This window comes from Impatiens glandulifera, chromosome 2, assembly GCF_907164915.1.
Source record: "Impatiens glandulifera chromosome 2, dImpGla2.1, whole genome shotgun sequence".
In the NCBI taxonomy this organism is placed as follows: domain Eukaryota; kingdom Viridiplantae; phylum Streptophyta; class Magnoliopsida; order Ericales; family Balsaminaceae; genus Impatiens; species Impatiens glandulifera.
The window spans coordinates 36115030-36137747 of record NC_061863.1 but is presented as its reverse complement, the minus strand read 5'-3'; the positions used below and the strand labels follow the sequence as shown (position 1 = coordinate 36137747).

The window sequence follows — 22718 nt, the reverse complement described above, 5'->3', positions numbered from 1 at the left end:
ATGATAAAAATATTAATAAAATGCATTTTTAGACCAAAGTTTATTCCTTAAAAAATGCTTATATTTCTAACATTCCACCATCCTTATCTACTACAATGCTTTCATCAAATTTAATAGATGGGTGGAAATATTTATAAAATTCTAACAAAACAAAGAAGATTATGGATGGTCAACAATTTTATGATGAATCAATCAAATCAAATCAAAGATAAAAATAAAATTAAGAATTTGAGAGTTCATAATCAAGAACCTCTAGGTGTGTGATTGAAGAGGCCAATGAATAATTAAGATGACCAGAATCAAGCATAGACAGATTTTTCTAATCCAGGCAATATCAAAAACATGTGTATCGCTTCAAAATGAACATCGAAGCGGTCCACATGATTATCTTACAACATCATGATCATTATAAGTTTCGAAAGAGCAAAACCAGGCCAAAAGTTTTTTATGCTGATAACAATTTCAAGCTGCTATTGGGTTGGCAAAGGTTCAACTATTAGTTGCTTCCTTTCCGCTTGAAGTGACCTACACAAGGACTCAAGCTTTTCCTTTTGTTTCCTTGTCTTCTCCAATTGTTTCTTTTGGAGCTCTCTCTGTTCAAATAGAAGAAAATTATCAAGAACATTGAAAATTAATAAACATATACTTCTAAATTTAAAAAAAAAAATTGAAGTAAATGGCATAGATATCCTAGTAGTATACCCATGTCAAAAAGCTATATGGAAGGGAACATTTGAAGAAGAGTTGAGATTGATAGAATTAGAAAATATGATAAAGTAATGAAAGCCTTTGAAAGGGGCTGGATGTGAAATTCAAAAGAAATAAGCTACCATAATAAAAACTTCTCCCTATATATGTGTGTGATTTAGAGATAAACAATTTCAATCAATCTCAACAAGACTGATCCAAACTATTTTGGATGATTTTTCTCAATTTGACTGGTTTTGGAAGTGGATTTAGGGTTAGGACCTGATGGAATTTACCTGTCATGCCCACCCACATCCTCCTCAAATACTTAAAGTTAAGTTATTACAGCTATCTATAATATAAATGCTATTAGATTACTTTCATTCTTCTATCTAGGTAAAGATGACACTTCAATTCCAGAATGAGCCTAATTGGACCACTTGAGGCGATTTTTATGGGGTAGAGAAAGTATTGACATGCCCCAAGATCGAGCATTAATATCATTTTAACTCTCATAGTTATAATATCACTAATATCAACATTTTATTGTCGATCTTGTAAATTCCATCTGGTCCTAGATGAATGGAATTCACAAAAAAGTTGGAATTCATCTGTGTACATTTTATGGAATTCACAAAAAAGTTGTTGGCTTTGGGAAGAAGTTGGGACCCAATTCATCTAGAAAACTAAACTGCAATAAATTAATATTATATCTTAAGAGTTCTTGGATGAGCATTTGTTGGTTACAGTATGGGTAGTGTTTCAACTTAGAAAGTTGTAGTTATTATTTTTCATGTCTACTGTATCTTTGCCTTCATTTTAATGAAGCTTTTCCTTTACAAAAATCATATATCAACATCTATGTTTTATGAACAAGAGTTGAGCTTATATTAAATTGCTTTGCCTGCATTCATTTACTGCTGATTTTGGATTCTTGTTTAAAGGAATGGGATCTTCAGATTAATAGAAAAACATAATCTTGCAGTTCAAAGATTGTTTTATGGGTATTGAAAGATTGTTGTTATTGACAAGCACAAAAATTACAGAACTAGCTTACCTCTTCTACGAGTTGAACTAGTGTAAAGTCAGATTTCTCACATTTGCTCTTCAAAAATGAGTTTTCCTTTTTCAGTTCCTTGTTTGACTTTGTCATCTGCATTGCCGCCAGAAAGATAAAAAGTTTATTCACGAATTTGGACCAATAAACAAGTTGCAGTAAGTTGAAAAAAAAAGATCTCATGCCTTCTCTATCTCTTTTTTGAATGTCTCAAAGACCTCGTTGCTTTTTACCAAGGCATCCTGCACATAGTTGATTCATACATTAAGATATAGAGTTGTCTCTGTATTCAGAAAAATATATCAATGGAAATTTTAAGACAAGGAAAAGTCTAAATGTATAAATAACACATATTTTGAACAAATGAATTGGAAACTATGAAGCATTGTCACTTTACAAAAGGAAAAATGTAAGGTTCCATACAATAATTCCACATTTTCAACAGACATTGATGCTTATACAATTAGTTAGAATATGTGGATTATTTGATGTAGTTTAAGCAATAAAGAAACGTGAGCAAAAACAAGTAAAAAAATCAAATCAAATCAAAGTGAGCAAGACAGAAGTTTTTGCAATAATGATTTTTTTTAATGAGTTAATTCTCATTATTTTAAATAAGGAGTTACATATACAAAATTTAATTTGCAAATAATACAAAATGATGTACATTAGAAACACTTGATGTATATGGATCTGAATCTGAATCAGAATCTGAATCAGAATCTAGATGAGAAACAAACTGTGCATATTTTTTAATTTGTGCCTAACTAAGATTTTGTTTTCAAACGTGATATCATCTAAATGCACATCTAGACGAGATATCTACAGAAAAAAATGTTCCAAATGGGCATGGTTCCCTTTGGTCATTCGCTCCATAGTTGTCCTCATTCATAAAAGGTCCTTATAATTAGCAGGTGATCTCGGCTGTTTTTCTCTCGACAATGAAGCTTATCCCCCACGGTCCCCCAAATGCAAATTGCTCCATCAACCGAGAGATTCATTATCATTATGTTATGCAAACCAAATTCATCAAATTGTAAGCAAATGTGATAACCGACACCAATCTTCTATGGCTTATGACAAGTGGGTGCCTCCAAGAAAGTTCGAGGCTAAAAATATCCAGTTTAAATTGCAGGTTGAGGAGAGAAATATGGTTTATGGAAGGGGAAGAGACAGGTTCCTATAGTGAGGATATCATGTCTAAATTGCCTGAATCGGCAAAATTCGGCAAGTTCAGTGGGAAGAGACAAATTCAGGTCTTGATTTGTTGAGAAAACACACATGCAAAGAAGATTAGAACATTTGCACAAATTTAAAGGCCAATATAAGTTTTTGCCATCTGATATTAGTAAAGTTGTTTTTGCTGATGCTTTGTTATAAATAATTGTTTTTATACATTAACATATTGTGATTCTGTAGAAATATCTTCAAATATAGAAAGTCAGTAGCAAATCAATCAATTAGACTAATTGATTTGCTAATTGAGCGAGAATGGAATGTTATAGTAGCAAATCAGTTAGACTAATTGATTTGCTAATTGAGCGAGAATGGAATGTTATAGTAGCAAATCAATTAGACTAATTGATTTGCTAATTGATTGAAGATTTGCTGTCAAATCACTTCTTATGTAAGAAACACAACCAAAAAAACAAGCAATAAAATTTCTCTCTTTTCTTTATTTTTCTACAGATTCAATCTCATAGACAATCTAATAAATGGCACCTTCCATATAGGGGAGCTAAAGTTTTTTTTTTTTTGTAGTAACTCGTTCAACAAATGAAACATAAGTTGCATGAGAGAATATAGGATAGCATCCATTAAAATTATTCAGTTTCTTCCATTCATACTTCAAAGTGTAGTAAGAACATCCGCTGCAAGATTCCTGATACATGGAAGGTGTGGAACACTTACAAAGTAACTACATAAATTTGTTAAATTTAGAGCTTAGAAAAAATGATTTCACAGTTGTTCAAATTTTAAAGTACTATAGTTATAGTCTCAGAAAAGAACCTTCAACTACAAAATCAATGAAGCAGCAGTCATAAATGAACCTGGAATTGCTGGAATTTTTCACCATCAGCCGTTAGCTGCAAGCGCAGATTTCTTTCAGTTTCCAGCAATTGTGACATTTGTTCTGCATATATCTTCATCTGAGACTGCTCTTGGCGTAATTTCTCCTCATGCTGCTGAGTTTTCAAATCAGCAATCTGGAGTTCTAGCGATTTTTGTTTCAACTGCATGCAAAAGTTCTTAACTAAATATATATATAATCAATACGAAAGATCCATCAGAAAGCAACAAATAATAGAATTCCAAAATTGAGATGGAGTTACCTTCTGAGCATACTGCTGCTCTGAAAGTGTATACTGATCAGCAAGATGCTTCAGTTTTATTTTTAACCTATGCTTGAAGAGATTGCAAAATTTAATTTTAAATCAAAATTTGTACAAATTTGAATGAAAACTAAGAGCAAAACAAGGTAACAAGAATTATTCATCATAGACTATTCTGAACTGTGAGACGTTTATCACTCAATTGACAAGTATCAGCAAAGAAACATGGCATATGACCAATAATAACACCTAACTCCTTGTGTCTTTGTTGACACAACAAAAATGAATTCTCATTCAAGTTTCGTTATCGAATGCAAATTCAAATAAAAATAAGAGAGAGATATTAGAAAAGAGCAATGAAATATGGTTATTCATTATTCTCAATACATTTACACCAACTCAATTGTACCAGCGCCATGGCATTGCTTTTATTGAGGAGAATTCATATTGGGACCTTGTACGCACATGCTACCCTTGCTACCTCAATTATGGTCATATTATTGTGTCAGAAACAAACTGGTTGTAATACATGATTTTGTGGGGGCAAAAAAAGCATTGCAATAAGATCAAGATCTTTCAGATTAGAAATGAATTCCATCCATCAATGAGGTCACGCCGATGCAAAACTTATTTACTTTTGTAAAATTTAGAAGAAAAGCTAATGACAAGAACAAAGAAAAAAATCCTTCTCGAAAAATTTTTACATGCTAAAACTGCTTGCTTTTCACCACCTAATAAATGTTTCCAGTCTGTCTATGCTTACCCTGCTAAAGAAAAAGACATGATTGGTTTTAAAAGAATTTGAATCTTACATCTCATTCTCCTTCAGCTGTGATAGGCATTCATCTTTTTGTTCTTCCAGCTTAATGTTTATTTCCTGTGAGAACACAATGTGGAAATGATATTAAAGTTCACAAAGAAAGATAGAATTGGAAGAGATGGGGGTGTTTTATTATTCAATGAAAAAGGAACATCAAAATAAGAGACACGTTGAGGAAATGGCAATGAATTTGAAGAGATATCTGAGTTTCTAAGGCTATAAAATTTTGTAGTTCAATTTTGTCTTCAATGCCTCGTTGATCATCAGGTCATAGTTAAAAGAGTCTAAGCCTGCTTAAACCATGGATTGATCAGCAAATGATAGAGAAACAACTTATAAGAAAATGTGGAAAAAACAATCTAGGCAAATCCCACAAGTTCACTTTTGGCATGTATCACAAGTTAACTTGTTACACTCCTATCAATGTTGTTTTTTTCTACTTTTACATGTAGTTATATGCTAAGAAAACTAGAGCATAAGTTGATGGAGGAGGGACATGTGGCATATGCAAGTAAGAGGAACAACGAAAGAAGTAGTTCAGAATGACTCAGATTGTCCCAAAGTAAACTGCTCAACTGGAGAAGAATATGTTTATCATTTAGAACCAATATGGAAAAGGCAGGCACCTACCTTAACAGCATCTTGGAATCTGTTTGATAGATCCAATCTCAAGTTCTGCCCCTCTGTTGAGACCTTTTTGCATTCATCCTGGAGATTTTTAAGAGTGAAAAATCAGCCTTTCTTTCCCAGACATTATGCAGATAAACAAAATAACTTGAGAAGCAATTTAAAACTTACAGATAAGTAGTCACATACCAAGTAGATTGTAAAAACAATTTATATAGACAAACAGATTGTCAAATTTGTTACTATTATAGAAGTGGACTTCCTATTTCCATATTCACATTTTTCTAATCAATTACATGTGTGCAAGCAATTGTTCATTCAACAAAACTAGTTGAACCATCATCTTCTGCATGATTATGAGAAGAAAGAATCAGAACACTTTTCAGGAAGAACATACCATTAGCATCTTGTTCTGCCTTTGTAACTCCCGACACAGTGACTCAAGTTTATCTCGAACAGCAATAACTACAAAAAAAACGATTAATTGCGACAAGGAAATGAAAATAACTGAATGCAAATCCGAACTCAAATTATTTCAGACATCACAACTCAAGATAATTGAAAGACTTATAATAAATGCTGATATGTTAAACATGGATGAGCTAATTGTTTATTTAATATGGACGAATGTTCAGTTTACAAATAAAACTTTTTTAAGGAACAAGGCTTCTTAGACTTATAACCACATTGATATCTACATGTTCCCGTTGCTATTTATGAAACTATGTCACACAGTCACAGGAAACTGGATGAACGCCAGATTCTTCAAGTCAAACAAATTTCTTAGAAGCTTTGAAAATCGTGAGTATGAGTCTTATTGTGAAGAAAGACTAGAAACCTATCATCATCGACAGCTGGGACTTAAGAACACAGTATTGATAAGTTCAGGAAATTAGTTCAAACAACCCACCTGCATCCCTTTCTGCAAGAACTTGTTGGTATTTCAAAGAAAACTGTAGAAATTCCTTTTCGGACTTCAAATTACGCTTTGAGTTTTTACGTTTGACTTCTGAGATCTCCTGCACAATAACACAAATCCAATTGCAAGTTTTACACAATTACTACCTCTAGATTTATTGGTGAAAAAAGACAGAGCAAGAGAATCATATTCCTCATAAACAGGTTTCTGTATTAGGAATTAGAAAATTGCACGCAATTTCAAGCCAAGGAAACAAGAATAAAAATATCTTAACAGGTTCAAAGTCAAAAGCATGCATTGAACTTTAGGGGAGAGCACCATAAATTCTGCGTTACAAGTGAAGTCAACATCTTTTGGTAATGAATTTCGCCACTACCTAAATTGTGGTGTGAAGCCAATCTTCCCAGTTGCACATGGACTTTACAAAACAGTGTTAGATTGGTATAACAGAACCATCGTCTAACTTAGAATTTTAGGTGAAATGACGAACTTTAGAGCTTTGATGCAGGAACGACCTGTTTTGATGGCTTGAGACCCTATCCATTTCCTTTCTAACTGTAGAGATTTGATGCATGATTCATTATAGGAAAGCATGAACCACATAGAGTCCCTATTTTATACATTGATAAAAAAGAATAGAAGAGAGCAAGGGGTTGTTTGGGAGGATTGTATTCCCCCGAACCTGATTAAATTATATATGGAATATCCACACAAAAGCAAGTAATCAGAGGCAGTTAAAGATATTCGAGATCGATATTTATTTAATTGATTGTAATTGTATATGATTTTATTTTAAGTGAGATTTTAACAACCATGAGGGGGAAACAGAGAAAATATGTAAAAATATATTATTTCAAAACCAGTAGCTTTCAAGTTCATATTACTAACTGCTTTGTTGCTGATCTCTGCATTTATGGATGATATATTCTGTTCAGTTGCAACTTGTTCCCTTAATCCTCCTGCATTTCCTGAAAAATAAAATTTAAGGAAAAGGTTAATCACATCAAACCCTCTTTTCACACAGGCCATTCTCAGTCCAAAACACTTTGTAACGTAAAATACTAACAATTCAGGGAGAAAAATAAATCATTTTGACAAGTTCCACACAAACTGCTTTACTTAGACGATAGACTCCAGCAATCTCTATTTTCAGGTAGTTTTGCTATCAATGGTATCTATGCTTTACAGATATACATTGTAGAGGTATGACAGATTGCATGGGTGTAGATAGGAAGAACTTCTAGTGCACCAAATAAGCAGGACATGCATCTTGTTCAGCGAATCCCTAGGATTTTGGATTGTTTTACATTCTTTTAAACAGTAGAATTTGTTTCAACCTTCATTTAAAACGGGTAAAAGTTGGAAGTTGGATAAAATGTTACGATGCTGGGTGACGAAGTGAGCTTAGCCGCCTTATCTCTCTATATGCCTCACCTAGACTTGTTTTTCTAGTGCTTTCAAGGACAAAACAGAGGTGACTTTGATCCGTCTCAGGCCTATTCATGTGTCAGAAACTACTTTTCATCTGAAGAGTGTATGGAGAGTAATTTCTTTCAATGTGAATAAGCTTAGTCTCACTCACCAAGTAAGATGGGGTATGCTTAGGTTTGTATAAGAAGTGTCAGAAATATCGCAATTAAACCATGAAAATAGAATATATGTTTTCTCCCTCAAATGTTTTCCCAACATAATTTTTTCACAGATAATTAATCTTTAGAGATGGTTAACCCCAGGGCAAATAGATGATGATCATACAATCTGGAAAGTGACATGTAGCAAAATATAGTGAAGAACAATTCATTACATTACAAGGTTAGTATGAATAATTATTGGAGATCGAAAATATAAATTTTGTTACAACAGATATACCCAAGGATGTTAGATGCAATGACAATGATTTTCTCTCTCATCTCATCCCTTTCCTGGTCTCTTGACATCTCTCTCTATCTCTCTGTCTCCCCCTTCTTCCCTAAGTTCAACTGGAGAGCTACTAAATTTATGTAATTAAAAGAAGAAGAAAAAGATGTGTAATCATTTTAAAGCTGATAAAGAAACTGCAACATAGTCACAATGAGACAAAGACTAATGCTAGCAGATGCAAGAGCATGAATGTAATTCTATAGACCATAATGAGTAGTATAGTCTAATTTTTTTTATAAAATGTGAGTAAACAATTTTCAAGTCTAGGTATTGATACAAAAAGATGTTTAACCATGAATAGTTAGGCAGACAAAAAACAAACTAGAACCAACAACTTCATGAAACAAAAGTATAGTGAATATGCACGACCTTCCATGCTCGTCTGGTCAAAATGATGGACTAGATGAAAGCAATGCCCGAACAAATGAGTTAAAAGATGTTAGAAGAATTGAGATAAACCTCATAAATAAGCCCTAAAACTATTACCAGATTTTGATATCCGCCACAAACTATTTTTTATTTGTACCCCTTATTGTTCCTACAGTTTTGAAATAACTTTTTTTGACATGTGTGATTTAAGATTCGGTCTAATTTTAGAATGTCAATGTTTCAAAATCTTGAAGGCACGAAATTTCATTCATGCAAGTATCATAAGAAAAAGGGAGGGGGTTCAAAACTTAAGGAGTCTAAATCAAAAAAAAAAAATCTTGACACAGATATCAAAATTTAGTAATAGTTTAAGGGCTTATTTATGAGTTTTCTCGAGAATTAAATAAGATAAGGATAAAAGTGAGCATACATTGGCATGCTAAAGATGTCCACATTACCAACAGAATAAGGAAAAATTGTTAACCTAGTTTGGTCATATAGAAAAGGAACTAATAATAGCTCCAATAGCATGAACTAGAATTTTTCCTATAAAAAGAATCTTATAGAGAACGAAATATACTAAAATAAAAATAGAACTGGCTGGGAATGAAATACGAACTTACATGTAATGTTAATTAGGAAATGACTAAGCTTAATGAGGATACAGAACTTTGAAATAAGTCCTGAATCCTGATAAATTGGAAAAAGAAAATTTACTGAATTAAGTATTTACAAAAGCATTATTAATATTGCTTACCTTTGGGGAAAGAGAAAAATAAAATGGTATTGCAAAAATTAACCATTTTTTAAGGATATGGCAAATAGCCAAATATTAACCATTGATACGCACAATCAGACAAATCAACTAATACTCAACATAGAAAACTTCAAGATATAAAGTTCTGTGGTTGTTATGTTGAAGCAAATATTGAATGCATCTGCCTGCTACTATCTACTGAAAGTTGCATGTGACCATATAACCAAGCCATAAAGATATGTATTTCTAGTACATCATAAAACTCGTTCTCATAGTTAATGTAGTCCGACTCTGAATAACAAAAAAGTTACTTATATTCTCCACTAATGCTATCACTCCAATAGGGAATATCCAAGGAGCCCCATGATTTAACTATAAAGAAAGTCAGCAGTTGCCCCTTTGAGAAATTAATGCTTAAAAATCAGGAGTATGCTTTCTGCAACTAAAGTGCAACAAATATCAAGCTTATATATCTAATTATAAATATATATATATATATATGTGAAAATGCTAGATATAGATTTTTAGCTTCAGACTCTAGGTGTGTTTCAAGGTGATAACAACATGAGGAGCTTCAGTTGCTGCTAATACAATTTTATACCCCATAACACCTATAAGTTTTGGGTCAATATGGATTAATATTCAACATAAAAGTTACGGAAATAACATTCTTCCCAATCTACATCCATTTCCAAAACAAATTAGCCCACATGCCTCCAGCAACCCATATTATTCTTATAAACTTTTCATATAAATTTCTAAATCAGTTATTGGAGAAAGTGAACCTTTCTCATAACACCCAAGTGATATATTATCATCAGCAAGAACTGAGCAATCTTTGGTCTTTCAATAATTTACAACACGAAGTAATATACTAGTTGGATTCCTGGATTCTCCTACGAAGAAAATATTTGTCATATAATAAGAAAACAAAAAAGCCATTGCTCATCCAAGATGCATATCCCTGGGCATGAACTGAAGATATTGAATATATGTTAATACCTTATACGATTTATAGCCGCATTTCAAAAACATTAATTAAAGTAAACAGTGCTTCACCAATACCATCTTTGAACTACTCTTGCTTAATTTTAATATCGGAATGTCAATTGGTTGACTATTTAAGGGGAAAAAAAGATAAAGAAGACAAACAGTACCATTATCTTTATCCACTGGAGCTAATATTTCTCCAGAAAGTGTTTGAGGCAGCATATTACAAGTAACCTTGCCTCCATCACCTGGTACAGGGTTAGCTATGTCCTCAGGAATCATGGTGTCTCGCACCATAGTACAAGCTTCACTACCTACCGACAGTACTAACTTATCAAAACCATCATTTTCACATAATGGAACAGGAAAAGTCCTTAAATTTTCATCCTTTTCACCCTTTTCACAGGTTGTATCACACAGATGAATTCCATTGGCAGCTAAATCAAGGCCTGAATCGAACTCCACTAATTTCTCTTCTTTATAGTCATCAACTTCTGCTACTTCCTCTTCCTTATAATCAGCTAAAAGCTTATCTCTTTCGGGTAATGGAGTAGACGGTGCCAATGGCTCCACTAATGAGCCTTCCACAAAACCGTCAGGCAGTGAATCTACTTCAGGAAGATGATCCGCTGCTAGATTCTCCATTCCACCTGCACAAAATCAACCACCCTTATCACTGAAAAATGCAAGAATCTGTCGTGCTATCTAACAGATTAGTACTGTGAGATCTGAGACGACATTGAAAGACAGAATCATCTCAGTTTCCAACCATTTCTAAGCACACTAAAACCCTATATCAGCGGAAACATAATTGCGCAACATATACCTTGAAAAACGAGTATAAAGCAGGTGATTGATCTACCTTTAAGCAACCATATCAAGAAATCTTTGGCTTTTAAGGGAAAAACTTCTTCAATTTAGCCAACCCTCAGATTTACTGACTAATGAATTTGTACATCATCATTTAAAATATTAACAAGACCATTATATTGTCATTACTTTCTATTTTTAAATATTTAATAATGAAGGCAATAGAATTAAATCATTTAAAACTATTTTATTTTACTTTTATAAATTTTAAAATAATAAATACATTTTAATCAATCTAACTAATTGATTCAAATAACTCATTTTTATAATATTTTTTCAAATAGATAAATGTATGTTTCTTCGTCTTCTTCTCTTTGTCTATTTCTTAGAAATGATTATTCTCTTTGTTTCTTCTTCAGATTTTAGAGAAATTTTAGTTCAATGTCGTTCTCTTCGTTTTTTCTTCAGTTTGCAGAGAAATCTTTTATCGTCGTCCTCTTCGTCTGCTCTTCTTCAACAAAATCTTAATCGCCTTTATTGTCCTAAAATGGTAAAAAAATTCTTTATAATCTCGTTACCCTATCATATATCTTTCAATAAAATTACACCACTACTTTCATCAATTAGTATTATAAGTTATTGAAAAAATGAGTTAGATTATGTTTTGATATGTTTAGAGTTTTCTTATAGTGGAGTGAGGATGTCACTCGTTGTATCCGAAAATATAAATCAAGTACATTATATAATATTAGGAAATATTTTATGATATAGTGTGATAATAAAATATATATAATAATATATATATATATATATAATAAAGAGTATGAAAAGTGGATTGAAAATCTAAAAAAAATTCAATTATTAAATTTTCAATTTCAGTGATGAAACTTTATTGTCATTATTTTTCCACTTTTTATCATAGATATATATCGAAATAGATAACTTTTATGATAAAATTAATTTTGTTATTCCTAATAAGTGAGGGGATATAATGATAATTATCCAGTTCAGATTCACTCAAATACATATGATAGAAAAAATAATATTAACCCTACTAACAAAAGAAATACTTTAATAATATGGAGCATATAAGGACTTCCAACCAAATTCAAAAATTTATTTCATAGTTAATATGAATTTTCACCGCACCCCATCAATGTAAGGTTTTCTTCTAAATCATATTAGTTTGATTACGGATTATTTAATATTTATCATCAAAGTAGTTTTCTCAACAAAAAAAAAAAACAAACACATTCTTTTTGAATAGTACTGTAAAAGTTATAAAAATGTCAACATTATTTCTGCTAAAATAAAAAAAAAATCTATGAAATAGAGATTAAAGATTAACTTAATAAATAAGTATAAGATTATAAAAGTTAAAAAGAAGAATAATTAATAACATTAAAACCAGTAATATCAAAAGTAAAAAAAAAACACAAATGAAAATATTATTTACTTGCATAGTTATGTTGTTGAGGTTGACAATATAACAATCCTCTTATTATTGGAGACTTGGAGTTAGAACAAAAGAGAATGTTGAAGATAAAAATTGAAGGATGAAAAAAAATGAAAAATGAAAAATAATTGTGAGGACTAAGAGGGAAACACTTATTATAATGATGTTGAAGTGATTTATGGTTTTGGATAAAAATAAAATAAATACTATATGTTAAGATATGGAATTTGAAAAGTCATTTAAATTTTAACCATATATTCTAATATTAATAAATTCGGGTATTGATATCGGGTTTGGCCCATTTGGGTTTCAAACACTACCCGAACCCGATTGGGTAACATTTTTCACTACCCATCCCCGACCCCGAATCCAATTTTAAATACCCGAATTCGACCATCGGGTACCTACGGATATCAGGTATACGGGTACCCATTGTCATCCCTACCTGTAACTTAATTTTATTGTCAAATGGATAGTATATCCCAATAAAAGTAGTATCTCTTAAGTATTTTATCACATGAAGAGTAGCTTCCCAATGACAAATACATGGTTCATTAATGAACTAAGATAGTTGTTTTGATATTGGTCAAGTGTAATTTAAATAGAGTAATCTTTCGACCAGTCTCTTGAACCTACTTGGTTAAGTATAAATTTATGTAATTCTTCATTCATTTGATACCTCTGATCATTGCGTTTTATAGCCAATTAGACCATTATTATTATTATTATTATTATTATTATTATTATATATATATATATATATATATCATTAACAATATTTATAATTTATATACCAATATTTATAATTTATATATATACCAAGAAAGAATTTGGCAAGTACAAGATATTTAATTTTTAATTTTTAATTAATTAATTTTTTAAGCATAAAAATCTTATCAATATCATTTACATCTGTCATTCATAATGTCATTATCTGGAAATTTGTTTGAGTCCATACAAACTCTTATTTAGTTTACAAATAATATTTAATTTACAAACTCATGCTTAATTCAATTACTAATTACTGTAAAAAACATAAGAGTTTGTAGATTTATCTGTTTCAAAGTTTATGTTTTCCTTTTGAATTTCTTGCCCTATTTGATGTTCCTGCTCCATTTGTATTCATTTCATTTTTTTAAGTAGTCTCTGAATTTTTTAAAATTCACCTTGAAATATTTTAATTGGTGCATCTTTATCACCAGAGAATGGTGTATTTGTTGCATATATTATAATTTATTTTCATTGATTTCTCTACCACTCAAGTTAGTCCAGAATTATGAAACATTGTTCTTTAGTATGCCCTATCATCCTACCGTGATTACACAATATACTTTTGTAATTTTTTTCTATCATTAGGTTTCATTGTCTTATTCATAAGCTCTCCATTTGAATTCACGAAATGGCCAAATAATGCTCATGATTTTAAATATTAATATGTTGCTTCTTCTCAACACTGAGTAGCATATTAAATATTTTGTAAACATTTGATAGGGAGAGTCTATCATGAGTATAGAATCTTTGATATTCTCAAAAGAGTCATCAAGGCCTAATAAGAACAAATATGAATTTCTCTTTTCATAGTCCATTATCACTTATTTTTCTAGTTTATATCCAACACACGAGTATATATTATTTCTATCACAAATGCAGTTTATGCTACACATTGTGTTCTTGTTATTTTTCCTTTCATCATCAGGTCTCACTTTCTTCTTCATAGGTCCTTTATTTGAATTCACAAAATGGCCGAATGTTGCTCATAATTTTAAATATTAATCTATTGTGTTTCTCAACACTAAGTAGCATATTGAATGTTTGGTAAACATTTGGTTGATGCTCCATCATGAGTATAGAATCTTTGATATCTTTAAAAGAGTCATCAAGGCATAATAAGAACAAATATAAATTGCTCTTTTCATAGTCCATTATCACTTATTTTTCTAGTCTACATCCAACACACGTGTATGTGTTACTTTTATCACAAGTGTAGTTTCTCTGTAGTTGTAAATATAAAAATTCATCCTAGTAAAGTATATTTCTCGAATAATATTCTTTTAGGTCTAAGTTACCTTGTTAAATTGTGTAGATGTTCATTCTCAATTCATATTGCGTTGATCCATTATTTCCTTTATAGCGTGCTTTAATTTCGTCCCATAATTATTGGGAAGTAAGAGTGCTATGAAAATGAACTTTATTCTTCTTATCAATAGTATTAAAAATTCAAATCTTACATTTGTGTCGACCATCCTGCAAAGTATAGATTTTTTTGTTATCACTTGGCATCTTACAAGAACCATCTATAAACATGTCATCATCTTCGTCAGAAGTCTTAATTGAACGCTCGTGCTCCACTCAAAGTAGCTAAGCAACTCGTAAATCGATATAAGAACGGTTGAAGAAGATTCACCTCCATATAGATATAGAGGATCAGTACGATCACGCTTTTTTTTCTGCCATTTGAAAATAAAGAGAAGATGGATCTTGAAATAATTTATTATAGAGTCGTGTTAGGGTTTTAATCATCCACTAGTTGTTCGTTGACACTTGAGTCTTGATGATGTCTTGAATCAGATGTTTTAGTAGTTGAATGGTGTACCTTAGAATTATGGCTCAGATCTTTTTTGGGTTCGTCTAGAAGATCGTCGTTATCATAGTTGAATGGATCTTAGTTTAGTAAATCATTTTTTAGATTGTTTCCCTTGCGCGCTTTGATACTATAATAAAATTTAAAAAATAAAAATTGATTTGATGAATCGAGATTAAGAATTATAGAGAGTGGCTAGGAAAAAAAACGTCTAAAATATTATTATAAAAAGTGAAGTGATTAACACTAATGTTTGTTACATAACAAAAGTCATTTACCCGCTTATGGTTTAGTTACAACTAAAACATAAATAATCATTAAAGTATCATTAATTAATATTGAAATAAAGTATCATTAATTAATATTGAAATAATGTATTAAACTTATTATAATAACTAATGATATTCAAACTTTATAATCCGCAGAGATTAACTCACAAATTATTAGTATAAAATTATAAATAACAAGTAATAATATTTATCTCAATATTTCCAAATAATTATTCTTTTTTCTTCTCGCACAATTATTCATGTTTATGACTTCACTATATTTTCTCATTCATGACACAAAAATCAATTTATAATATGTGATTAGCGAGTTCATGATTTTCGATATTATTGTTGAGGATTTCTCCTGCATTTTTATTATTGTTTAGGACTTGTGGTATTTGATGTGAAGGAAATGTGTCCTTTAATTTAATGTGCAATGACTAAACCTGGATAGGACAATTAACGGTAATAATTTAATTCGATTATGTTAGGAGTCGCAGTGCTTTGCTAGAAGACAACTACGATTAATGGGGTTAAACCCATAGCTATTATAATTGGGTCATATGAGGTCACACACTTAGAGTTGACAGAATAGATTAATGAGAATGAAATCCAATTATGAATAATATATTAGATATTATTAATAATTAGAAATAATATTTTATTTATGAAATAAAATAATTAAACATTGTAAATTGATTATAGAAACATGATAGAAATAATATTTTATCTATGAAATAAAATAATATTTTATTTATGAAATAAAATAATTAATCATGGTAAATTGATTATGGAAACATGATAGAAATAATATTTTATTTATGAAATAAAATATTTATCATGAATATTAATTCCAAAACGAAGGAATGCCAAAAGATGATCTTTTGGTTTTCTCTTGCCGCCCTGACTTTCTAATTTAACAGCTTAAATAAGGATATGAGAGAGAGAAACGGTAATCGAAAACTGTTAGGATCTAGATCGCGGATGGCGGACCGGGGTCCAGCCGGTTAACACTTTCTGACAACACTCAACGGTTGGCGTTAATCCAGTTAAGAATTAACACCGGTTTCAATACTACACAGACTGTCACAAACCCTTGAACCGAGTTCAAGTGCGGAAGTGGTTTGTTTCAGACTAAAGCACCACACACACAGGATGAATAGAGATAGGTTTTGGAGAATATCGGTTTGGAGATTAGGAGGTCGGTTTGAGGTTTAGTGAATCGGTTAGAGTGATGTAAGTCGGTTAGGACAGTACGAGTCAGTTAGAAAGTAGAACCGGCAGAAAGTAAAGAACAAGACACAGGTTTTTATGGATGTTCGGAGATAAAACTCCTACATCACCCCTTCTTCTCAAACCACGAGAAGGATATTCACTAAGGAATACTCAACCACACTACCCAATCGAGACTTATTTACTGCTCGATAAACACTCTTACAATTCTCACAAAAATTGTAATCACACTTCAAATGCACACTTAAGCTTTTAATCTTGTAGAGAGATAAACACAACTTGTAACTTGTAACTTGAGTTGTTGACACTCTTAATTGTTGTGTCTGTTGTAACTTCTTGTAACTTCTAGAACTGCATTTACTCCTCTTCAGCTCCTTCTTTTATAAGTGAAATGTGTCAACGGTCACATTTCTTCAACGGATACCTTCAGGGTAATCCTTGAATCTGATTGGTTGAGCAGAGGTTCAACATTGCATTAATTGCGGTTTAAGCTTCCAAGGCATAGAGCAGACCGACTTTATTTGTCTTTTACTTAATATGGCAACTACCGGTTGGTCAGTTACCTGTATCTGGAGAACTGCATCTTTGACTTGTACCAAAATGGTAACTGTTTCTTCAGGCAATCTTCTGCAGCCTTCAGAGTATCATCAGACTTGTATGGATATGGAAATATCACAGTCTGTTCCTTTGGTATCACTTCCGCAAATACTCAAAGTGTTTGTTTGCACCAATTTGTAGATTGTACTTAGTTTGATAATCTTGACTTCTTTCTTTAAGTAGTCTCTTCGTCGGTTTTCGATTGAATACTGCATTTCAGTTTAGGATGTCTATCGGTTGTTCATAGCTTCAAGTTAACCGGATAACTTCCGGTTTTTGATACATCCATTGCTTCTTCTTCTAACTGGTTTGATTACTTGACCGGTTAGATTCTTGACCGGTTGGAGTTCTTGACCGGTTAGAGTTCTTGACAGGTTGGAGTTTTTGACCGGTTCGAGTTCTTGACAGGTTGGAGAGTTTGACAGGTTGGAGTTCTTGACAGGTTAGAGTTCTTGACACGTTAGAGTTCTTGACAGGTTGGAGTTCTTGACCGGTTGGAGTTCTTGATCGGTGTTGCACAATAAGTTTGTTTTGTTAAGTTCTTTTTAACCGGTTAATTTTATCTAACAAAACCTCATTTTTTTCCAAAAAACAATTAGATTTCTTCTGTTGTTCTTTTGCCCTAGCAGTTGAAGTCAAATGAATCTTGACGAGCTTGTGTGAACCAACTAGAGGAGCAACACGTGGGGCTCTAATCCTTTATACTACAAGATATACCGAATTCACGCATCAAAGGTATCACATTTTCGATAATACTTTTAATCACCAAATGCATGAACCTGAATAGATGTTAAGATAAGATCTTATTTTTCGCAACATAAATCTAATGAATTTTAACCCATGTTTTCCAAAAAAAATTCATTACCTAAAACTGAACTTTTTATATATATATTTATATATATATATATATATATATATATATATATATATGAGTAATGATAGGTGAGCGAAAGTTTTGCAGAGAATGTGTAGCGAAGTAATGTGGAGGGTGACTAGGCATGATAACGAAGTATAATTTTAAACGTTCTATCTCCTATTCATTAATAATTTCTCTCTCTTATCTTCATTAATAATTTTTTTTTTATCTCTTCAATCTTTTGTTAATAATTTATTTTAAATATTAATAAAGACAATAATAAATCAAATAAAAAATTTATATTTTCAAATATATATTATATTTGAATATATATTTAAGAGAATAAAAAATTAAATATAATTATTTTTAATTTTTTAAAATTAATTATTTCTCCATTCTCTCTTTAATTTTTTATATATTTTAATTTCTTATAAAATATATTATAAATTCAATCAATTAAATCAAAATGTTATATATTATCAGTTAACTCTTATAATAAAGTGTTTTTTTTATTTAGGTCGAATATTAATAGTCGATAGTTTGAGTTATATTTATTTTGAAAATTAGAATGTATGATTTGAGTTAGATCTTGACACATTCTTATTTTCCCTATTATAACTCATTTTAAAAACAACTAAATAAATAAATTATTAACGCAAATATATATATATATATATATATATATATATATATATATATATATATATATTAATAGAGGAGAGAAATAATTAATTTAAAAAATTAAAAATTTTATATTTATTTTATTATTCTCTTAAAAACAAAAATTATTAATCATTTTACTCAACAGAATGATTCCCTTTTTTAAACTCTTTTAAGTGTTATTTCTCTTTATTTTCTCTCCTTAAAAATCACTTTCTTTTTTTCATGGAATTTATTAAAAACTCAATCAAAAATCTCAATTAAAAATGAGATTTTTAAGGAGAGAAAAGAGAGAAATAACACTTAAAGTTTAAAAAAAAATAATCAATACGTAAAATGATTAATAATTTTTGTTTTTATTGTTATTAATATATATTATTAAATTGATAGATGATAGAATTATTTGAATTAAAAAATATTTTTTTATTCTCTTATATATAAATTTTAATTAACATAGTTAATTATTATTTATTTTAATTTGAGTTATTTTTATTATTGAAAATAAATTATATTTTTTTTAATAAATAAAAGAAAACAAATTATTGAGAGAAAAAAATAATTTAAATGCATTTATAATGGTATGTATAATAATTTTAAAAAAAAGAATATTTATAATAATAAAAATTAAAGAGATAAATTATTAAGTGTTTTTTAATAATAAAAAATTAATATTTTATTGAATGCGTCTTGAAGAAGAGAGAGAAAATGTAAGTAAGGGGAAGAGAGAGAATATTATTAATAAATATAAAAAAGGAAAATAAATAAATAGACTTCCACGTAATTCGCTACAAATCTTTGGCTCCCTGTATCATTACTATATATATATATATATTTATTTATTTTTTTATTATTTATTGGCGGTATGTTTACCAGGTTTGTTTAATATTAAAAACTAAAATAGGAGCGGATGACTAAAATTAGCAAGCTTCCTGTTGGCACCAATTTGTATGGATGATCTTACCTTATACTCTTCTATTGTAGGATAAAAATAACTAATCTTCATTTAACTTTGTGGATGTGTATTCGTTCATGAACGTTTTCTTCAAATCATTCATGAATCTTTAAGGGCGGTTTTGTTTTTTGGGAGAGAAATTAAAGAAGAGGCTAGACAAACAAATATTGGAAGAGAAGAAATCAAGTATATATGCATCTCTTTATATATGTATATATATGTTTTTTTTCAATTTATTTTATATCTGGATTCAATTTCAAGCATCACATATTTGTTCCCTTTCATTAATGACTTTCAGATGAATTAAATAGTAAATGGGGAGAAAAGGAAGCTGGTTTTCTGCTGTGAAGAAGGCTTTAACCCCTGAATCAAAGGAGAAGAAAGACGAGGTTTATCCCGACTTATAACAAATATAACTATACCAAGTTTTTAACATTATCTAATTATATATATCAGGTTTGAATAATTTTGATAAAATATGTTACAATTTGTTTTAAGCAGAGAAACGTAAGTTCCAATAGCGGATGTGATGATAATGACAATGATAATGAAGATAACAGAAGTAATAGTCCGGAATCAAATGAAGAAGATTTAGTGTTCCCCGAGACGACCACTTCCACCATAGAAGATGATGTGAAGTTAACACAAGACCAAAATGATATAAGCCATCAACTTACAACCGCTCGATTCCCCAAAAAGCCCAAGGAAGAAACGGCTGCTATCAAGATTCAAAATGTTTTTAGAGGATACCGAGTATTGATTCGATACCTAACCTAATTATTTCATTTGGTTAATTACTTATAATCTTAAATACCATAATTTATATTCAATGTTCTATCTTATATATAGGCTAGGAAGGCATTGAAGAGATTGAGAGGATTGGTAAGATTGAAAATACTCGTGGAAAGCAAGTCAATGAAACGTCAAGCCATGACCACGTTAAAATGCATGCAAACGTTAGCCCATGTACAATCTGAAGTTCAAATGAGGAGGATTCGAATGACGGCGGAGAATTTGGCCTTACAGAAAGATATTCCACCAAAGAACGAAAAAACGTCGACGCTTCCAAAGCCCAAGGCATTGGCGGTGACTTTGAGTAGCGAAGAGTGGATCAATAGTCCACGTTCCAAAGAACAACTCGAGGCCAAAATGCAAAACAAACAAGATGCTGCCATAAGAAGAGAAAGGGCATTGGCATATTCATACTCTCATCAGGTTTGAAAAAAACATCTACATACATATCTTATTTTTCAAAAAAACAATGACATTACTTAGAAGAAATCTTATCATGTAATCTATATACCAAATAAAACATCAAATAATTTTTATACCAAATTTAGTATTAAAAGAACGAGAAGTGATAGAGTGATGGAATTTAGTGAGGAAATTTGGCGAGGAAATGACGTGTCATCACCTTCATTGGTTGAAAAATGTAAGAGTGAGAGGAAAGAGAAAAAAGAGAAAAATTATTTGATTTTTTCAGCGAATAAGATTATGCCACGTCATTTTCTCACCAAATTCCCTCACCTAATCATTTCTCTAAAAAAAATATATATGCTATAATTTGGATCATGAACTATATGATATAGACTCTTCTTATGATTTTTAATGGGACTGTGACTATGATAAAAATAATAACATTTCATTTGTGTTTATTTATGTTAGAACTAATACATTATTTAACACCCTACAGCAAAAATGGAGGAACCCATCTAAGAAAGGAACACCAACCATTCTAGATCAAAAAAATCCTCATTGGGGATGGAATTGGTTAGAAAGATGGGTGACAGATCAATCATGGGAAACAAAATGTGATCCCAACAAAGATGGTGGCCATGCTACAAGTAGACAAGTTGCATCATTTCCCAAACCAAATAATCCTAACCGTCAACAATCTTCTAATTCCATTTCGAAGCCACCATCAAGGGCCAAAAAACAAGAAGACAGCTCGAGAAACCAATCAAACGTGCATCAAAGAAGGCATAGTTTGCCTGGTTTTCCCACCATCGATGATCATGATCGGAGCTCTCATATTCCAAATCACATGGCTTCACCAAACAGAAAAACTAGGTCTCGAGGTCCAAGCCCACTCGGTAATGTGATACCGGAAAACAAATCGATATTAAATAGTAAGACAAAGAAGTCGATGTCATTTCCATCATCCTCGAGTGCACATAATAGGAATTCCATTTATGAAAATACAAAGACCACTCATTCAAAAAATGGAAATGTGCAATAAAGATTATGGGGAGAAGGATGCAAATGACCATGTGGAATAATCTTCTTTATATATTACTATCCTTTATTTTAAGATGCAATGCTACTTTTTTTTCTTCTTAATTTGTCTTCCTTTTATTTCTTGTACATTTTTTTAATGTTATAAATGTTTATTATTGAGTTGATATTATTCCCTTATTACTTGGTAACTTCACATTTGTTTATTAGAATTCATATGTACACAATTAATGTTGATTGTTTTGTCATACATTCATTTAACATTTGGACAAAAGCTTGTACTTTGAAACTCATATTGAGCCCTAAACTTGTTGATATATTCATTTTGAATCATAAATTATGTTTTTCTTTAAACAAATTAAATAGGGTCACCCAACATGGCTTGATTTATAAAATAATTGAATTGAATTTTTCATTTTTTTATGGTAAATAACTTTATTTTTAACGAGAACATTCTACCGTATATTAGCTATTCAACTAGAAAATGTCATAAAAAGACATTAATTAAAATTAACCACAAGGTTGTTGACAATCAAATCGAATAGTTTGTGTTACATATATAGATAAGACAAATGTAAATGTAAGTTGAT

The 22718-nt window shown here is 30.6% G+C and overlaps 2 protein-coding genes across 3 annotated transcripts; one reads left to right on the top strand and one right to left on the bottom strand.

Annotated features, from left to right (window-relative positions):
• Window positions 1–225: 225 nt before the first annotated feature.
• Window positions 226–11439, bottom strand: LOC124926541 (beta-taxilin-like). Of its 2 annotated transcripts, none has more exons than XM_047466790.1 (12): window positions 11342–11439; window positions 10647–11129; window positions 7332–7411; window positions 6435–6543; window positions 5922–5989; window positions 5528–5605; window positions 4890–4954; window positions 4078–4144; window positions 3796–3978; window positions 1930–1986; window positions 1745–1840; window positions 226–593 (listed from the first exon to the last, which is right to left on the bottom strand). In XM_047466790.1, the coding sequence occupies exons 2-12, from the start codon at window positions 11122–11124 to the stop codon at window positions 471–473; spliced, it is 1404 nt and encodes a 467-aa protein (XP_047322746.1). In that variant the 5' UTR covers window positions 11125–11129; window positions 11342–11439; the 3' UTR covers window positions 226–470. The 2 variants fall into 2 exon arrangements, with proteins under 2 accessions (XP_047322746.1, XP_047322745.1); XM_047466789.1 differs by having other exon boundaries at window positions 11306–11430.
• An 8768-nt stretch (window positions 11440–20207) lies between these two features.
• Window positions 20208–22132, top strand: LOC124924614 (protein IQ-DOMAIN 2-like). Its single transcript, XM_047464627.1, has 4 exons — window positions 20208–20282; window positions 20395–20646; window positions 20743–21108; window positions 21587–22132. The coding sequence occupies exons 1-4, from the start codon at window positions 20208–20210 to the stop codon at window positions 22130–22132; spliced, it is 1239 nt and encodes a 412-aa protein (XP_047320583.1).
• The last annotated feature ends 586 nt before the right edge of the window (window positions 22133–22718 follow it).

Coding starts and splice junctions, on each gene's coding strand:
- LOC124924614 (XM_047464627.1), top strand. CDS start 20,208: ATGGGGAGAAAAGGAAGCTGGTTTTCTGCTGTGAAGAAGGCTTTAACC. Junction 20,283..20,394: donor CAAAGGAGAAGAAAGACGAG/GTTTATCCCGAC, acceptor TGTTTTAAGCAG/AGAAACGTAAGTTCCAATAG. Junction 21,109..21,586: donor CATATTCATACTCTCATCAG/GTTTGAAAAAAA, acceptor AACACCCTACAG/CAAAAATGGAGGAACCCATC.
- LOC124926541 (XM_047466790.1), bottom strand. CDS start 11,124: ATGGAGAATCTAGCAGCGGATCATCTTCCTGAAGTAGATTCACTGCCT. Junction 7,412..10,646: donor TCCAGTGGATAAAGATAATG/GTACTGTTTGTC, acceptor TTTATTTTTCAG/GAAATGCAGGAGGATTAAGG. Junction 1,841..1,929: donor TCAAAAAAGAGATAGAGAAG/GCATGAGATCTT, acceptor GCGGCAATGCAG/ATGACAAAGTCAAACAAGGA.